Genomic DNA, 14077 nt, shown 5'->3' on the forward strand with positions numbered 1-14077 from the left:
GATGCATAAAACTACTTACGACTAGATTTCTGTGTATGCACAAAATCAAAACCGGATTTTCTCAAGATTTGTAGTTATATGTTGAGCTGTGTTCTTCCTTTATAATACATTCATTCAGCTCTCTCGCTGTGTGCCATACTGTATGTCTTCTTGGGGTTTGCGGATGTGATTTAATTTCAGGTTATATAAGCCAGCTCGGGGCAACTGGTCCACAGACCCCACTCCACCACAAAGACTTCCACCAATCATAGTAAAATATTTCTCCTCTCTTAGCAGGGATTAAACACACTGGCAACATTAATGTGAAAAACGTTCTTTACTGTACATTTGGTGGAAAGCTAACATACAATGTATAAATCAAAGAATCGTAAAGGAAATATTCACACTGTTTTGAAATGCACTGCCTCAAAACAAACTATCCTAAGTAGGACTTAAGCCAAGAACCGAGCCCTGAGGCACACCATATTTAACATTAGGGGATTTCGATGTAATATTACTATAGCAGACACACTGTGTTCTTCCAGATTAGTAGGCCTTAAGCCAAGAGAGACCTATGGGAGAGCCACAAAAATTACAATCTGTTCTAATAGTAAACAGTGATCAGTGCTGTCAAAGGCTGCACTGAGGTCCAGTAGAGAGGTGGACTCAGAGTCCATTGCTAGTAGATCGTTCACCACTCTGGTCAGAGCAGTTTCAGTGGAGTGACAAGCCCTGACAGCTGACTGAAAGGTTCATGGATAGTTTTCTTAAAAATTACTGTTTCTCATCTTTTTTTCCCACAGAGTTCATTGCAGAGGGCACGACTCTCACCTTGTGTAGATGAAATATGGGTATCCTGTATTTCTTCTGCTTGAAGGGGAAGGGGTACCTCTCAGTTTCTCATGGTTGTTCATACCATTTAGCTTGGTAGACGTACCACACAACAACACCGGAGGGGTTGATGGAGACTGTGAACTCTGTTATGGCAGTCAACCCAGTCACTGTCTTGCCAGAAAGTACATTGTACGCCTGTCAGAGAAAGACAAGAAAAACAAAGTTCTAAAGGTTGACACAAGGCTTTAACGGATTTAAATCTTTATTTCATATAATAATAGCCATATGTGTGTTTGACATGATACATAGCTCTTGCTAAAGCAAGACTAGTTTCATATTTATGTCTATCTATGGAATTTTCTTTTGTTATATTCTTGGTTAAAATAACACAGGTAAAGCCTTTGGATGTGTGCAGACCTCATAGCTGCAATTTTGGTATTTGAGCTTTGCCAGAGAAGTAGTGTAAAGGTATGGCATGTCCTGGCGGTGACATAGGAACACCAGGGCACTGGCTGAATTGGACAAAGGCCTCCAGTACACTTCAATGTGGCTCTTCTCCTATAGAAGGGGGGGACATAAAATTCAAAACATGATTGAAGGTTGTGGAATGTAAGGAGAATCGGAAGGGAGTGGACACTGAACAACCCTTAAACTGAAGACAGTCACCTGCAGCAGACGTCTTCCCTGGATACCCCGGGGGTCCTGGTTGATGGAGATGGCAACTTTGTTTTGCACGATGGCCGTGGCATCATTGCTCAGGGTTCGAAGGTCATTTGACATGGTAAGAGGTGCAGCCATTATAGCCCACAGAGCTATTTGAGAGCGTGCTTGGTCCAAACTAGGCCAAAGTTTCCTATGATAAGCTGATTTATCAGAGTTATATTGCCTCAGAACCTATCATGCAAAATATTATGAGTACAAGGAAATAGCCCATGCAACAGTTATGTTAGAGAGGGAGTGTGAACGGTAGAGAAAAGAATGGATATGTGGCTCAGTTCTAAAGTAGGGTGTTTAATTCTTTCAAAACAAAACATATAGTTGTGTAAAGTAAAGGGTAGATCATGTAGTGTTAGTGACTCGTACAAACCATGTCAGGATCATTCCATCGGCCAGGTCCTGCAGCGGGCTGTAGGTCATCCTGGTTGGTAGAAAACCAATCAGTGATGGTTTGCACACTGTCCCATGAGTCCTGAATATCGTAATAGTTCCTCCACAAGTGGCAGATATCCCCCAAAAGAGAGTAGTTCACCTGTTTAGAACAAGTAAATTGCCAATAGGGGAGTAGGTAAAATATTCATCAGTCAAAACTGGGATGACCAATATTGGGACAGAAAATGTGTCAGTAAATATACTAACGATTGTCTATAATGTTAATCCTATCTGAGGAAGAGAACAAGTTCATTCTCAACCAAGTAATTAGGACACTTACACTGGGTGGCAATCCACCCACATAGACAGGCCAACTGCAGGAATAGACTATAGGTCTACCTGTTGCATTTAAAGCCTTGGACATCAATGGGTAACCTGTGTGAAAGAAGTAAAGTATCAGGCTATAGTAAAAGTGGTAATTGCTGTCCAGGTAGCATAGCGGTCTATTCCATTGCCTACCAACACAGGGAAGGCGGTTTGAATCCCCATGTTACCACTGGCTTGGTCTGGCGTCCCTACAGACACAATTGGCTGTGTCTGCGGGTGGGAAGCCGAATGTGGGTATGTGTCCTGGTTGCTGCACTAGTGCCTCCTCTGGTTGGTCGGGGAGCCTGTTCGGGGGAGAGGGGGAACTGGGGGGAATAGCGTGATCTTCCCACGTGCTACATCCCCCTGGCGAAATGCCTCACTGTCACGTGAAAAGAAGCGGCTGGCGACTCCACATGTATCGGAGGAGGCATGTGGTAGTCTGCAACCATCCCCAAATCGGCAGAGGGGTTGGAGCAGTGACTGGGATGGCTCGGAAGAGTGGAGTAATTGGCCGGATACAATTGGGAAGAAAGAAAAAGGGGGGGATCCAAAAAAACAAAACACACTCCATGCTGAAATCAACACTTTTTTAAGATTGTCTTAAATGTTCCTTTACACCTCCCTTCCTTTCATCTAAATTACTGTTGACCACTGTACATATTCAGAGAGTTAATTGAAATCGTCTTACCTAACATTTGCTCTATAGCATTTGAGTTGAAACCATCAAACTTCAAATAGTCCACACCCCAGCTAGCAAAGGTCTGGGCATCGATCTCAATTTTATCCAGCGTAGTGCCAGGGTAGCCCATACATGTGTGAGTGCCCATGTTTGCATAGATGCCAAGCTTCAGTCCACGGTCATGGACGTACCTGGCAAGCTTTGCGATTCCCCCTGGGAACCTGGAGGAAACAAAAAGGGACTGGTACTAGAGTTATGACACCAGCACAGAGGGCCTACATAACTACCAAATATCACAACATATATACACTGACAATGAATTTTCATATGATGAGATATAAGTACCGTATTTGTAAATACTGAACCATTGGGGATATTATATTTGAGCATATATTTAAGTTTCCTTTATTAGGCATCCATGTAGCGTGGCGGTCTATTCCGTTGCCTACCAACACAGGGATCGCAGGATCAAATCCTCGTGTTACCTCTGGCTTAGTCGGGGGTCCCTACAGACACAATTGACAATGTCTGCGGGTGGGAACCCGGATGTGGGTATGTGTCCTGGTCACTGCACTAGCACCTCCTCTGGTTGGTCAGTGCGCCTGTTCGGGGGGGGGGGGGGGACTGTGGGGAATAGTGTGATTCTCCCACGCGCTATGTCCCCTTGGTGAAACTCCGCACTGTCAGGTGAAAAGAAGCAGCTGGCAACTCCACATGTATAGGAGGAGGCATGTGGTAGTCTGCAGCCCTCCTCGGATCGGCGAAGGGGGTGGAGCAGCGACTGGGATGGCTCGGAAGAGTGGGGTAATTGGCCGGATACAATTGGGGAGAAAAAAAAGTTGCCTTTATTAATCCCCTTGGGGAAATTCAGTTACTGCAAATTAACCCATGCTAGCTGTGATCTGTGTAGCTAGGAGCAGTGGGGTGCCTCCTTCATGCAGCACCCAGGGACTAACTCCAGTTCTTTTCCCACTGCCTTGATCAGTGGCACAGACAGGAGTATAAACCATAAAATGCATGTTTCTTTTGATGATGGGGGAAACTGGAGCACCCGGAGAAAACCCACCGCAGACATGGGGAGAACATGCAAACTCTACACAGAGGATGACCTGGGATTACCCCCAAGTTTGGACAACCCCAGCATTCAAACCCAGGACCTTCTTGCTATGAGGCGACAGCGCTAACCACTGGGCCACTGCTGCTCTAAATATGAAATTATGCTAAGGAAGTTACAGAAAAGACTCTGCGCCAGTGTGACCAAGACCAATTTCTGTCCATTTACTCAGCAGGTTATTCTGACTCTGATAAAGAGAAAGCTTAACCTAAACGGGTGGGGCTGCAACCTCCCCTCGGTGTCTCTCAGCATGGACATCCAGCAGTCATCGATGATCACATACTCATACCCCAGCTCCTTCCAGCCATCCTCAGCTATTCTGTCAGCCATGTCTCTGAACAGATCCTCACTGTGGTGAGAATGGAAAGACACACATCATCCAAACATATGCAGTGACATGAAAAGGTATTCATGCCTCCTCGTTTTTTTTTTTAAATGCTCGCTTAGTTTTGACACAGCAGATGATTAGATCTTTCACTAGAACTTACTAGATTTAAAATGGACCTGAAGCCCAAAAATTGTAAACTTTCATCAGAGATATTTATCTAATACTGGATTCTTATGTGGGGGGGAATATATAGTATATCCATTCCATCCATTATCCAAACCGCTTATCCTGCTCTCAGTATCGCGGGGATGCTGGAGCCCATCCCAGCAGTCACTGGGCGGCAGGCAGGGAGACACCCTGGACAGGCTGCCAAGCCATCACACACATACACACACACACACACACACACACACACACACACACACACACACACACACACACACACACACACACACACACACACTATATATATATAAATATATAACTTTGTTAAAAGAAACACTCAACAGTAGGGAAAGTGCTCAACAAATGAGGAGCAAAATAATCTGATTTTATATATATTTATTTTTACTACTTTATTAATCCCCGTGGGGAAATTCTTCTCTGTATTTAACCCATCCTAGCTAGGAGGAGTGGGCAGCTGCCGTGCAGCACTCAGGGACCAACTCCAGTTCTTCTTGCCATGCCTCACGCAGGAGCACAGACATGAGTATTAACCCTAACATGCATGTCTTTTTGATGGTGGGGGAAACTGGAGCACCCGGAGAAAACGCATCGTAGACACGAGGAAAACATGCAAACTCCACACAGAGGACAACCCCAAGGTCGGACAACCCTGGGATTCGAACCCAGGACCTTCTTGCTGTGAGGCAACAGCGCTAACCACTGGGCCATCGTACCACCCCTATACAAACTAGCTATATGAATTACAACTCACCCACAGGGTGAGTTTTTCTTACTGAACTGTATACATACAGACAATTTAAACATATTGATCTCATCATAAAGATGGGAAAATATTTAAAAAATATATATTTGGGAGAAGAGAGCTAGATTGTTAAATGTACTTAATGCAGTTCTTGGGGTCGCTTTTACAGTCAACATTGCAACGGAAGTGTTCCCAAGCCATCCATCCCATGGGTGGAGTCCTGAGTAATCCATCATCTAAGGCCATGCCGGTTGAGATTAGGTTCAGCAGCAGAAGTAATGTAAAAAACTTCATTTCTGAGAGAAAATAACAAGTTCATCATATTACTGCACATATCTAAGCACATGAACATACAAAAAAAAACTATAATCACAATTATCCATTATCCAAACCGCTTATCCTGCTCTCAGGGGTTCGCAGGGATGCTGGAGCCTATCCCAGCAGTCATTGGGCGGCAGGCGGGGAGATACTCTGGACAGGCCTCCAGTCCATCACAGGGCCCACACAAACACACACACATTCACAGCTAGGGACAATTTAGTACGGCCGATTCACCTGGCCTACATGTCTTTGGAATGTGGGAGGAAACCGGAGCACCCGGAGGAAACCCACACAGACATGGGGAGAACATGCAAACTCCACACAGGGGACGACCCAGGACGACCCCCAAGGTTGGACTACCCTGGAGCTCAAACCCAGGACCTTCTTGCTGTGAGGTGACCGCGCTAACCACTGTGCCACCATGCCGCCCGTAATCATAATCATAGTCATCTTTACTGGCCAAGTGTGTCTATGCACACAAGGAATTTGACTCCGGTTCACAGCAGCTTCTAGCACTTGCAGACTCACACACAAAGCACGACTTCAGCTTATTTTACACTAAGACCATAAGTAAGGCAAAGAGGAAAAGGAGAAAGTACTGTTCCTTTATATTTAGAATTAGAATTTAGTCATCTGAGCCATAAGCTACAGCAATAAAAAGCAAATTTGCCTGAAATACAAATGTACATTGTGCATACATATGTACATGAAACATAGTGTAGATTGTAGACCAGTCTCAACATTTTGCATTTCTCATTCATCACAACTCCCTTAGTGTAAAGAAGAAATCTTAATTTAGTAACTTCCTAAAACAAAAAAATCTTGCTTTACAATACCCTTCTGGTGATAACGCTATCATACTACCTTTGAAGGGGCTTGTAGAACTGAAAGCACATTTTCTTACCTGTTCACCTGATAGCCAAGTTTGCAAAGATGTGTGTGGTACGAGCAGTTATACCCCCTGTTTTTCAGCAGCAACCTCTAGCCACCCCTTCCCTTTGAAGTGGGTTGGCTATCACGTGACTGCTTTGAGTCACATGACAATACAATACAGGAAGTATTGACTTGAAACCTGACAACTTGCTGTGAGCAGGTGAAAAACCTATTGCAGCCAATACATGTGTTGTTAAACCAAGGTAAATTTTGTTATTAATTTCTTTAAATTGCATCTGTGAACTGAAGGGCCAAGGGTGTTTAAATGGCTGATAATTCTAATTCTGAGCTATGAAACTAGGGATGCATTGATAGCAATACGTGGTATCGATATCGGGCCGATACCAGGCTAAAATGGAGGACTGTTATCAGATTTTACCCAAGGCTAAAATCTGATACCAAAAGTGGCATGCTTATCATGTCATGAAAAAAAATCATTTTGGCTTGATATACTGCATTTTTTGGCATGGGACATGATTGACTTTCTGCCAATCATGCCCCGTGCTGTCAGTCACCTCTTGTACTGGTTAGACCGGCTGCAGAGCAGGCTGGAAGCAGGCAGCAAGTGTCCTCACAAACAGGCAGTATTTTCCTTTGAAAAGCATAACGTATTATGCAGTCAGTTCTCATTATTATAACTTTATAGCAGGAATCGTCGTTATTTCATTAGAAAACCACACAGCGTCCGGGTGGCGTGGCGGTCTATTCCGTTGCCTACCGACATGGGGATCGACTGTTCGAATCCCCGTGTTACCTCCGGCTTGGTTGGGCGTCCCTACAGACCCAATTGGCTGTGTCTGCGGGTGGGAAGCCGGATGTGGGTATACGTCCTGGTCGCTGCACTAGCGCCTCCTCTGGTCGGTCGGGGCACCTGTTCGGGGGGGGGGAACTGGGAGGACTAGCGCGATCCTCCCACGCGCTACGTCCCCCTGGTGAAACTCTTCACTGTCAGGTGAAAAGAAGCGGCTGGCGACTCCACATGTATCGGAGGAGACGTGGGAGTCTGTAGCCCTCCCCGGATCGGCAGAGGGGGGTGGAGCAGCGACCGTGACGGCTCGGAAGAGTGGGTAATTGGCCAGGTACAATTGGGGGAGGGGGAAAAGGGGGGGAGGGTTAAAAATAAATAAAAGGAAAACCAGACAGGTCCAAAACACTGATTTAGAGTTCTGAAGTCTGCATAATGCTGTGATATTATATTACTAGGAAGCTTCCGTTCCTATGACAAATGTTTTTTTTCTTCTTTTAGCTTTTAATATGTAGTATTAGGACCAGTGCGGGAAAACTGAAATGAAGGTAAAATGGTAGACCGTGTCTTATTCAAAGGACCCCTCAGCAGCCAAACCCACCTCTGAACCCTCCAGCACTTTGTGGTAATAAATCTCACCCTAACTGTACATGGATGAGCTGGATATTTGGCGAACCGTCCTGATCAACATTCATTTATTCTCTGGTTCAGTCTGGCTGCTTCTATTGACTTGTGTCCACTTAGTCCAAAATCTTTTTTTATGTAGTTTTATTGAAATATTGCAGAAATAATGTGCAACAACAATTCTACACCCTGTGGAACACGATTTAATAAAACCTTGTACACCTGAAGCCTATTTATTTATGTTTTGGTAGAACAATGCATATACAACCCATTGTAGAACAGTAATGAAAAGCTCGGACAATATTGATGAGACTGAAAATGGTTGCGTTGAAGAAACTGAAGATATGAAAATATCAATGTGCTTTTAAATGTCATTTCCATAGCAAACCACATGAGGGCAGCATAGACCTTATTGAGTTTTTACATCTCGTCTATTATAAAGGACAACGTAGTGGTGGAAGAGGGAAAGAGCAGTACAGCATCATAGTTCTCCTTTTTCGCTACAGGATATAATAATAATAATACATTTTATTTGTGGGCGTCTTTCAGAGCACTCAATGACACCTTAACAAGCAGCACTGTATCAGACAGCATAAAATCAAAATAAAGCAGGGTAGACAATAAAAAGTTAATACAACAGATCAGTATAAAATCAACATCTGCACAAAACTCAGTGAAGCGTGGATCAGACTGAATATGCCAGTGTGAAAAGGTACATTGTGAGATGGGATTTGAAGGTTGCAAGAGAGTCAATGTTGCAAATGTCTTGTGGGAGAGAGTTCCATAGGCAGGGGGCGGAACGAATGAAGGCTGTAGACCCCATGGTAGTCAAGTGGGCCAATATGGTGCCGAAAGATCTCATCCTACTAGCAAATGGGTTCACTGACAGTATGTTGAAGTGTTTTTTATGACAAAAGGCGAAAGACTGGTTGTGTGTGTGTATATATATATATATATATATATATATATATATATATATATATATATATATATATATGTGTGTGTGTGTGTAATATGTGTTAACAGGTGAATGAGAGGACATACCAGTTAGTGATGACCAAATCACATTAGAAAATTGTTTATTGATCCATTCTCTCCCCCCCCCCCCCCCATCATTCTTATACATAATGAACGTATTTCTGTCATGACACTATGTCTTGGCAATATATACACTTATAAATGTACCGACTGCTCAGGATACTGTCATTACATTTTCTTTGCTCTTCGTATGTATGAGGTTTTTAATGTGGATGTGTCGGACCAGGTTGTGCAACTTGTTCTAGTGCTCACAGCTGGGTAGCAGTTCATCAGAATGGCTTTGCTGTACGGTTTGTCCAAACCACAAAATAGTGTCAGTATACTTTCTGAAGAAACAAAATGATTGAAAAGTGAACCACAGTCAATAAAGCTGCTGCATACAAATAATTGTGTGCTTGTTGCAGGTTTGCCTCAATTTTCCACCACAAGATGGTTTTCAAAGTGATGTAAACAAAAGCAATGAATTGGAAAGGGAACAAGCAATCATTGGCGGTGGATGTACTGTAGGAAGAAATGAACTAGTTGAGAGGACAGGTCTATGAATAGTTTGGAGCCAGGATGTCATGTGGTCCCTTAGCACCACAAGGTCCTTTTGGTTCTGTAACACATATGCTGACCCTTTGAGGGATGTTAAACCTTTTGTGGCTACTGTCAATATGGTTTGGTCATCGCAAATACATAGGCCATGGGTACCTGCACTCCGATGTTAACAAAATGCAATTTGCCTATACCAAGCGCTCCTAAAATCAACCCTACTACGGTTGCAAAAGTGCCCCCCCATGAGGACCACCCTCCCGCTACCGCTGCTGCTGCCCCCACTGACACCCCAGCTGCCCCCACAGCCCCCAGCAGTGCACCGGATTTCCCCCCGTCCCCAAGCACAGGGGCTAAAGCCTCCACCAGGACCAGTAAAGCTCCTGCCATCCCAGCTGCCCCGATGATGACTTTCTCCTTTCCAGCTCCTCGCCTCACCAGCGCCCCCCCCATCATAGCCCCTAAGCCCAACTGGCACAGCTTTGCCATGAAAACCCCCGTGTTCAAAGCCTCCAGAGCTGACCGGTAGTTCATGCGAGCGCCAATGTTCTCCCTGGATTGATGCTCCCCCGCAGCTTGCATCTTCATGGAGGCTGTTACAACTTCCTGTCCAGCGTGTAAAGTCAGAACCGCTATGACAAAGGTTGCAAGCAATCCCATGCACCCAGCCAACATCCAGAACTTGAAGTCGGATGATTTCAACAATAAGTAGGCTATAAGTGTGACTAAAACCAGAAGTGCTATGAACACAGATTGGTGACCCCCGTAACCATACATCCCAAACCCCGACATGGCTACGGCTATCATCGTCATCGGGGCCCCTGAGAAAGCCAAGAAGTCCACGTATTTTACCAGCCCATCGTTGATCCACTCTTGGGTGGTTCTTTGTTCCATCTCTGCCTCCTCTCTCTCTCTTCTCTCGCTTTCAATCTTGTCTCTCTGCCTGCGGTCGGCCTGCCAGGCTGTCCTGTGTTCCAGCTCATTCACCCTCCCTCCCCTTTCAAGCATGAGGATCCTTTGCTCCAACTGAATGGTTACCCTATCTCTCTGCTGCCTCTCTCTGGCATCTCTGTCCTTCTGTCCCCTCTCTCCATTGAGGGCTGCTTGTACCGGGTCGCAACATACCTGCCCTTGCCGCCAAATGAGCTTGAATAAGAAGTGCAGGGCCGGTTTGATCATGGTGAATATGGCCAGCGCCCAGAGCAGTCCTAACATGCCCGACTTCATCACGATCCACTCAATAATGACTCCGAGTGTGGCTCCGCTGAGTGTGGTCCCCAAGGCGCCTGCAAATCCGGCTGATGCCCACAACATTATGAAGTCTGTGTGGGACTCGGTGCAGCTCCTAGCGGCCAGGATTATTGAGGCTATGGCTGCCGCTAGGATCACCCCAGCCACGACTGAGGTCATTGCTGTGGTCAGCGCGGTCGCTCCTATGAGGGTGCCCAGTCCCAAAGCCCCCACCATTCGGACTTCGTTCATCAAGGGTGTCATGGAGTTCTTTGTGGTCAACACTGACAAGACTTTGTCCACAGGGTCCTCTGTGGCTCCCAGCACACAACCTCCCACGGCTCCCAGTGTGAACCCAAGGGCCATGTCAACAAAAAGGGTCCTAGCTCCTGATGAACATTACAAAAAGGAGTGTATTAATGCATGCTCAATAATCCAGGTAAAGCACTCACAGAAAGTTGAATCAGTGACTTCTACATCGGGGCAACCAAACGGATACTGGCCAAGAGGGTGGCACAACACAGGAGAGCTAACACGTCAGGCCAGGACTCCACAGTCTACACCCATCTACAGGACAGTGGCCACTCTTTCAAGGATGAGCATGTGCACATTCTTGATAGGGAGGAGCGCTGGTTTGAATGGGGAGTCAAAGAGACTATCTATGTTAAGAGGGAACGGCCATCCCTGAACTGGGGGGGGGGGGGCTAAGAATACATCTGTCGCCATCATACAGTGCTGTGATTGCAACTATTCCCCAATCCTCTGCGAATAGTACACATGGCCATTGAAACTCTAGTTAATGCTCACGACAATTTGCATATGAAACCTATCGCTGGTTTCGCTTGTTATGCCACTGTATTATTCATAAGGGTGGGGACACCTGCAGTCAATTTAGATATGAGCGATGAAACGTTTCTCCCAATAAAGGTTGTATCCAGATGAACTGATTCAGCTTTCTGTGGTTACAAAAAGGAACATATCATGTAAATCAAAATAATGGATTTTGCACAACCACTATTTGAATTTATGTTTTTCGATGCGAAAGTATGAATAAAAAATTTTTTTTTTTCCTATTGTATATCAAAGAGAATCTATATTTTTGCTTTCATAAACCATCATTTCATGCTGGAAAAACCACCACGTGCCTTCTCATGCATAAAGTACCTGCAGCCAGAGAGTCAACAGACCAGTTGACCAGGTTTAACCAGCAGGAGCTGCATGCTGCCATCTTATCTCCCCGCACCGCTCACATGGTGCTAACACTTGTGAGCATAAAATCATGATTTAGAAATTACAGCTTGGAAACTTGAAAATAAAAGGAAAGGTGTGAATAGTGTTTCCTATCATTCCCATCATATTCAGGTGAGCAAAAGTTCAATTTCATATTCTCCCTCTTCCAAAGTCATATACAACAATTAATATGTGACAAAGGATAGAAATATCCTAATCTAGAAACCGTTGCACTTATAAAAGAATATTTACACTGTCAATTTGGCATGATAAAACGCAATTCTCTCTAACGAAACAGATAACAAACCATCCATATCACACCATCGCCACTGGGCACTTCCACAAAGATGAATGAATAAGCCAGGTTTTTAAAAAAGTGAAGATGACTTACTCAGAGTTGACCGTGCCATGCTCCTCATACGATTGTAATGAAAGGAGGCCCTCTTCTACTTGAGTTATGAATTTTTTTTGTCCTTCAGATTTTGTGCAAAGTGACACAACAGCCCCCCTTTAGCGTCATGTGTCAGTGAAAGACGGGGGGAGTGTGCCTCTCTTGTTCTTTATAAGACATGAATGGACACACCTGCTACCTGTCTCTCCTCATCCTATCTTTCTGGGTGATCTTGCATCGATCTCTGTACCAAATAGTGAGTGGCAAGTGTGTCACGAGTAGTGAGGCTCCTGTATTATCTGTCATCTGTCCTGGCTCCTCCTCTGCGTCCTCTCCACTCCCATGCTGTCAGCCCCCCTTCTTCTGCTGGTTAGACGGGCTGACAGCAGGCTGCAGGGCAGGCCGAGCAGCTACTCTCTGACAGCCCTGTCTGCACAAACAAGCTGTGTGCATATCAATAATCATACACTGTTCACCGGTATTCAAGATACTGAACTACTTTCTGGCCAACTTGCACAAGGTATCCTGTACTTGGAATAAAAAGAACCACTTTTGGGGAAAAGACAAACCCCAACCCTTTTCATAGGCTGACTATGGCCCTGCTGATATTACATTGGTGGGAGTTTTCCATTACCATGACAACTGATTTTTCCTTGGAAGAAAAATAAACCCCACAGATCTCCAACTTGGGTGTATGGGTCTCGCTCAACTACACAACGCAAAGACAGAAAGCAGTTATTGGTCAGTTACACTTCCGCTACTCTTTCCCATATCTTCATGCTGTGGTTGATCAACTTTATACCTCTGGTGTTGCTGTAAGTCTGCACATCGCCCTTGTTCCTGAAAACCCATACCAGTATACTTCTTCTCCACTCCACAGGCACCCTCTCACTTTCCAAGATTGTGTTAAATGGTCTGGTTAAAAACTCTACTGCTGCCTCTCCTAAAGACCTCCATGCCTCCAAAGGTATATATCATTATATTATGCACCTGAAAGCCATTACCCATGACCTCCATCACAGTTATGTTCAGCTCGGCTGTGACACCATGAATCACACACTGGCTCTTTCAGGTTTTTATTCCGACCGTCTTTTTGTTTTGTCTCTCACTTACCGTCTCCCTCTCTCCACACGAGTAATGTTGCTCTTGTTGAGGTGGAGGGGGTCTACGCTACAAATGAGAGCTATTTTTCCAAAGAGCAGTTGCATTTTCTGACCATCCTCCGTGGTTTTTGTCAGTGTAATGTGGTTTACTGCAGTCCAGAGACATGAGGGTGGTGGCCACTTGGTTCCTGTCTTAAAATATTTCACCTAACAAAAGGTCACAATGCTACAATGTCCTTTAGCAGACGCTTTTGTCCATCTGAGCGACTTCCATCTGAGAGTTAATACAACACAAGCAAGGATCTAGTCAGCAGGCGACAGCAGAAAGTCCGATAGGACATATAGGTGTCAACTGGTAGTGCACAAACGCAAAGGCATAGGATGCATAGAAGCGATTTTTTTTTAAAAATTTCAGGTCATGTCTTGTTTTTTAATCATTGTTTGAAAAGTTAAACCAAAATCGTCTAGAATTTGTGCGTACAAGAATGTGGGTTGATTTGTATATGTATGTGTGTGTGTGTGTTAGGTCACATTAAGCTACATACAATAATTGGATTCGATCATTTTGCTGTATATCATTTACAGCAGTGGTTCCCAAACTATTTTTT

At 44.7% G+C, this 14077-nt stretch overlaps 1 protein-coding gene across 1 annotated transcript; it reads right to left on the reverse strand.

The window, feature by feature from the left end:
* Positions 1–535: 535 nt before the first annotated feature.
* LOC130118527 (uncharacterized) lies at positions 536–11111 on the reverse strand. Its single transcript, XM_056286976.1, is given in 12 exon segments — positions 536–551; positions 896–1008; positions 1231–1371; positions 1480–1655; positions 1658–1676; positions 1901–2062; positions 2243–2337; positions 2960–3171; positions 4273–4413; positions 5460–5616; positions 9839–10336; positions 10439–11111. Coding segments are annotated over 12 exon segments (2403 nt in total).
* Between the last annotated feature and the right edge of the window lie 2966 nt (positions 11112–14077).

This window comes from Lampris incognitus, chromosome 9, assembly GCF_029633865.1.
Source record: "Lampris incognitus isolate fLamInc1 chromosome 9, fLamInc1.hap2, whole genome shotgun sequence".
Taxonomy (NCBI): Eukaryota; Metazoa; Chordata; class Actinopteri; order Lampriformes; family Lampridae; genus Lampris; species Lampris incognitus.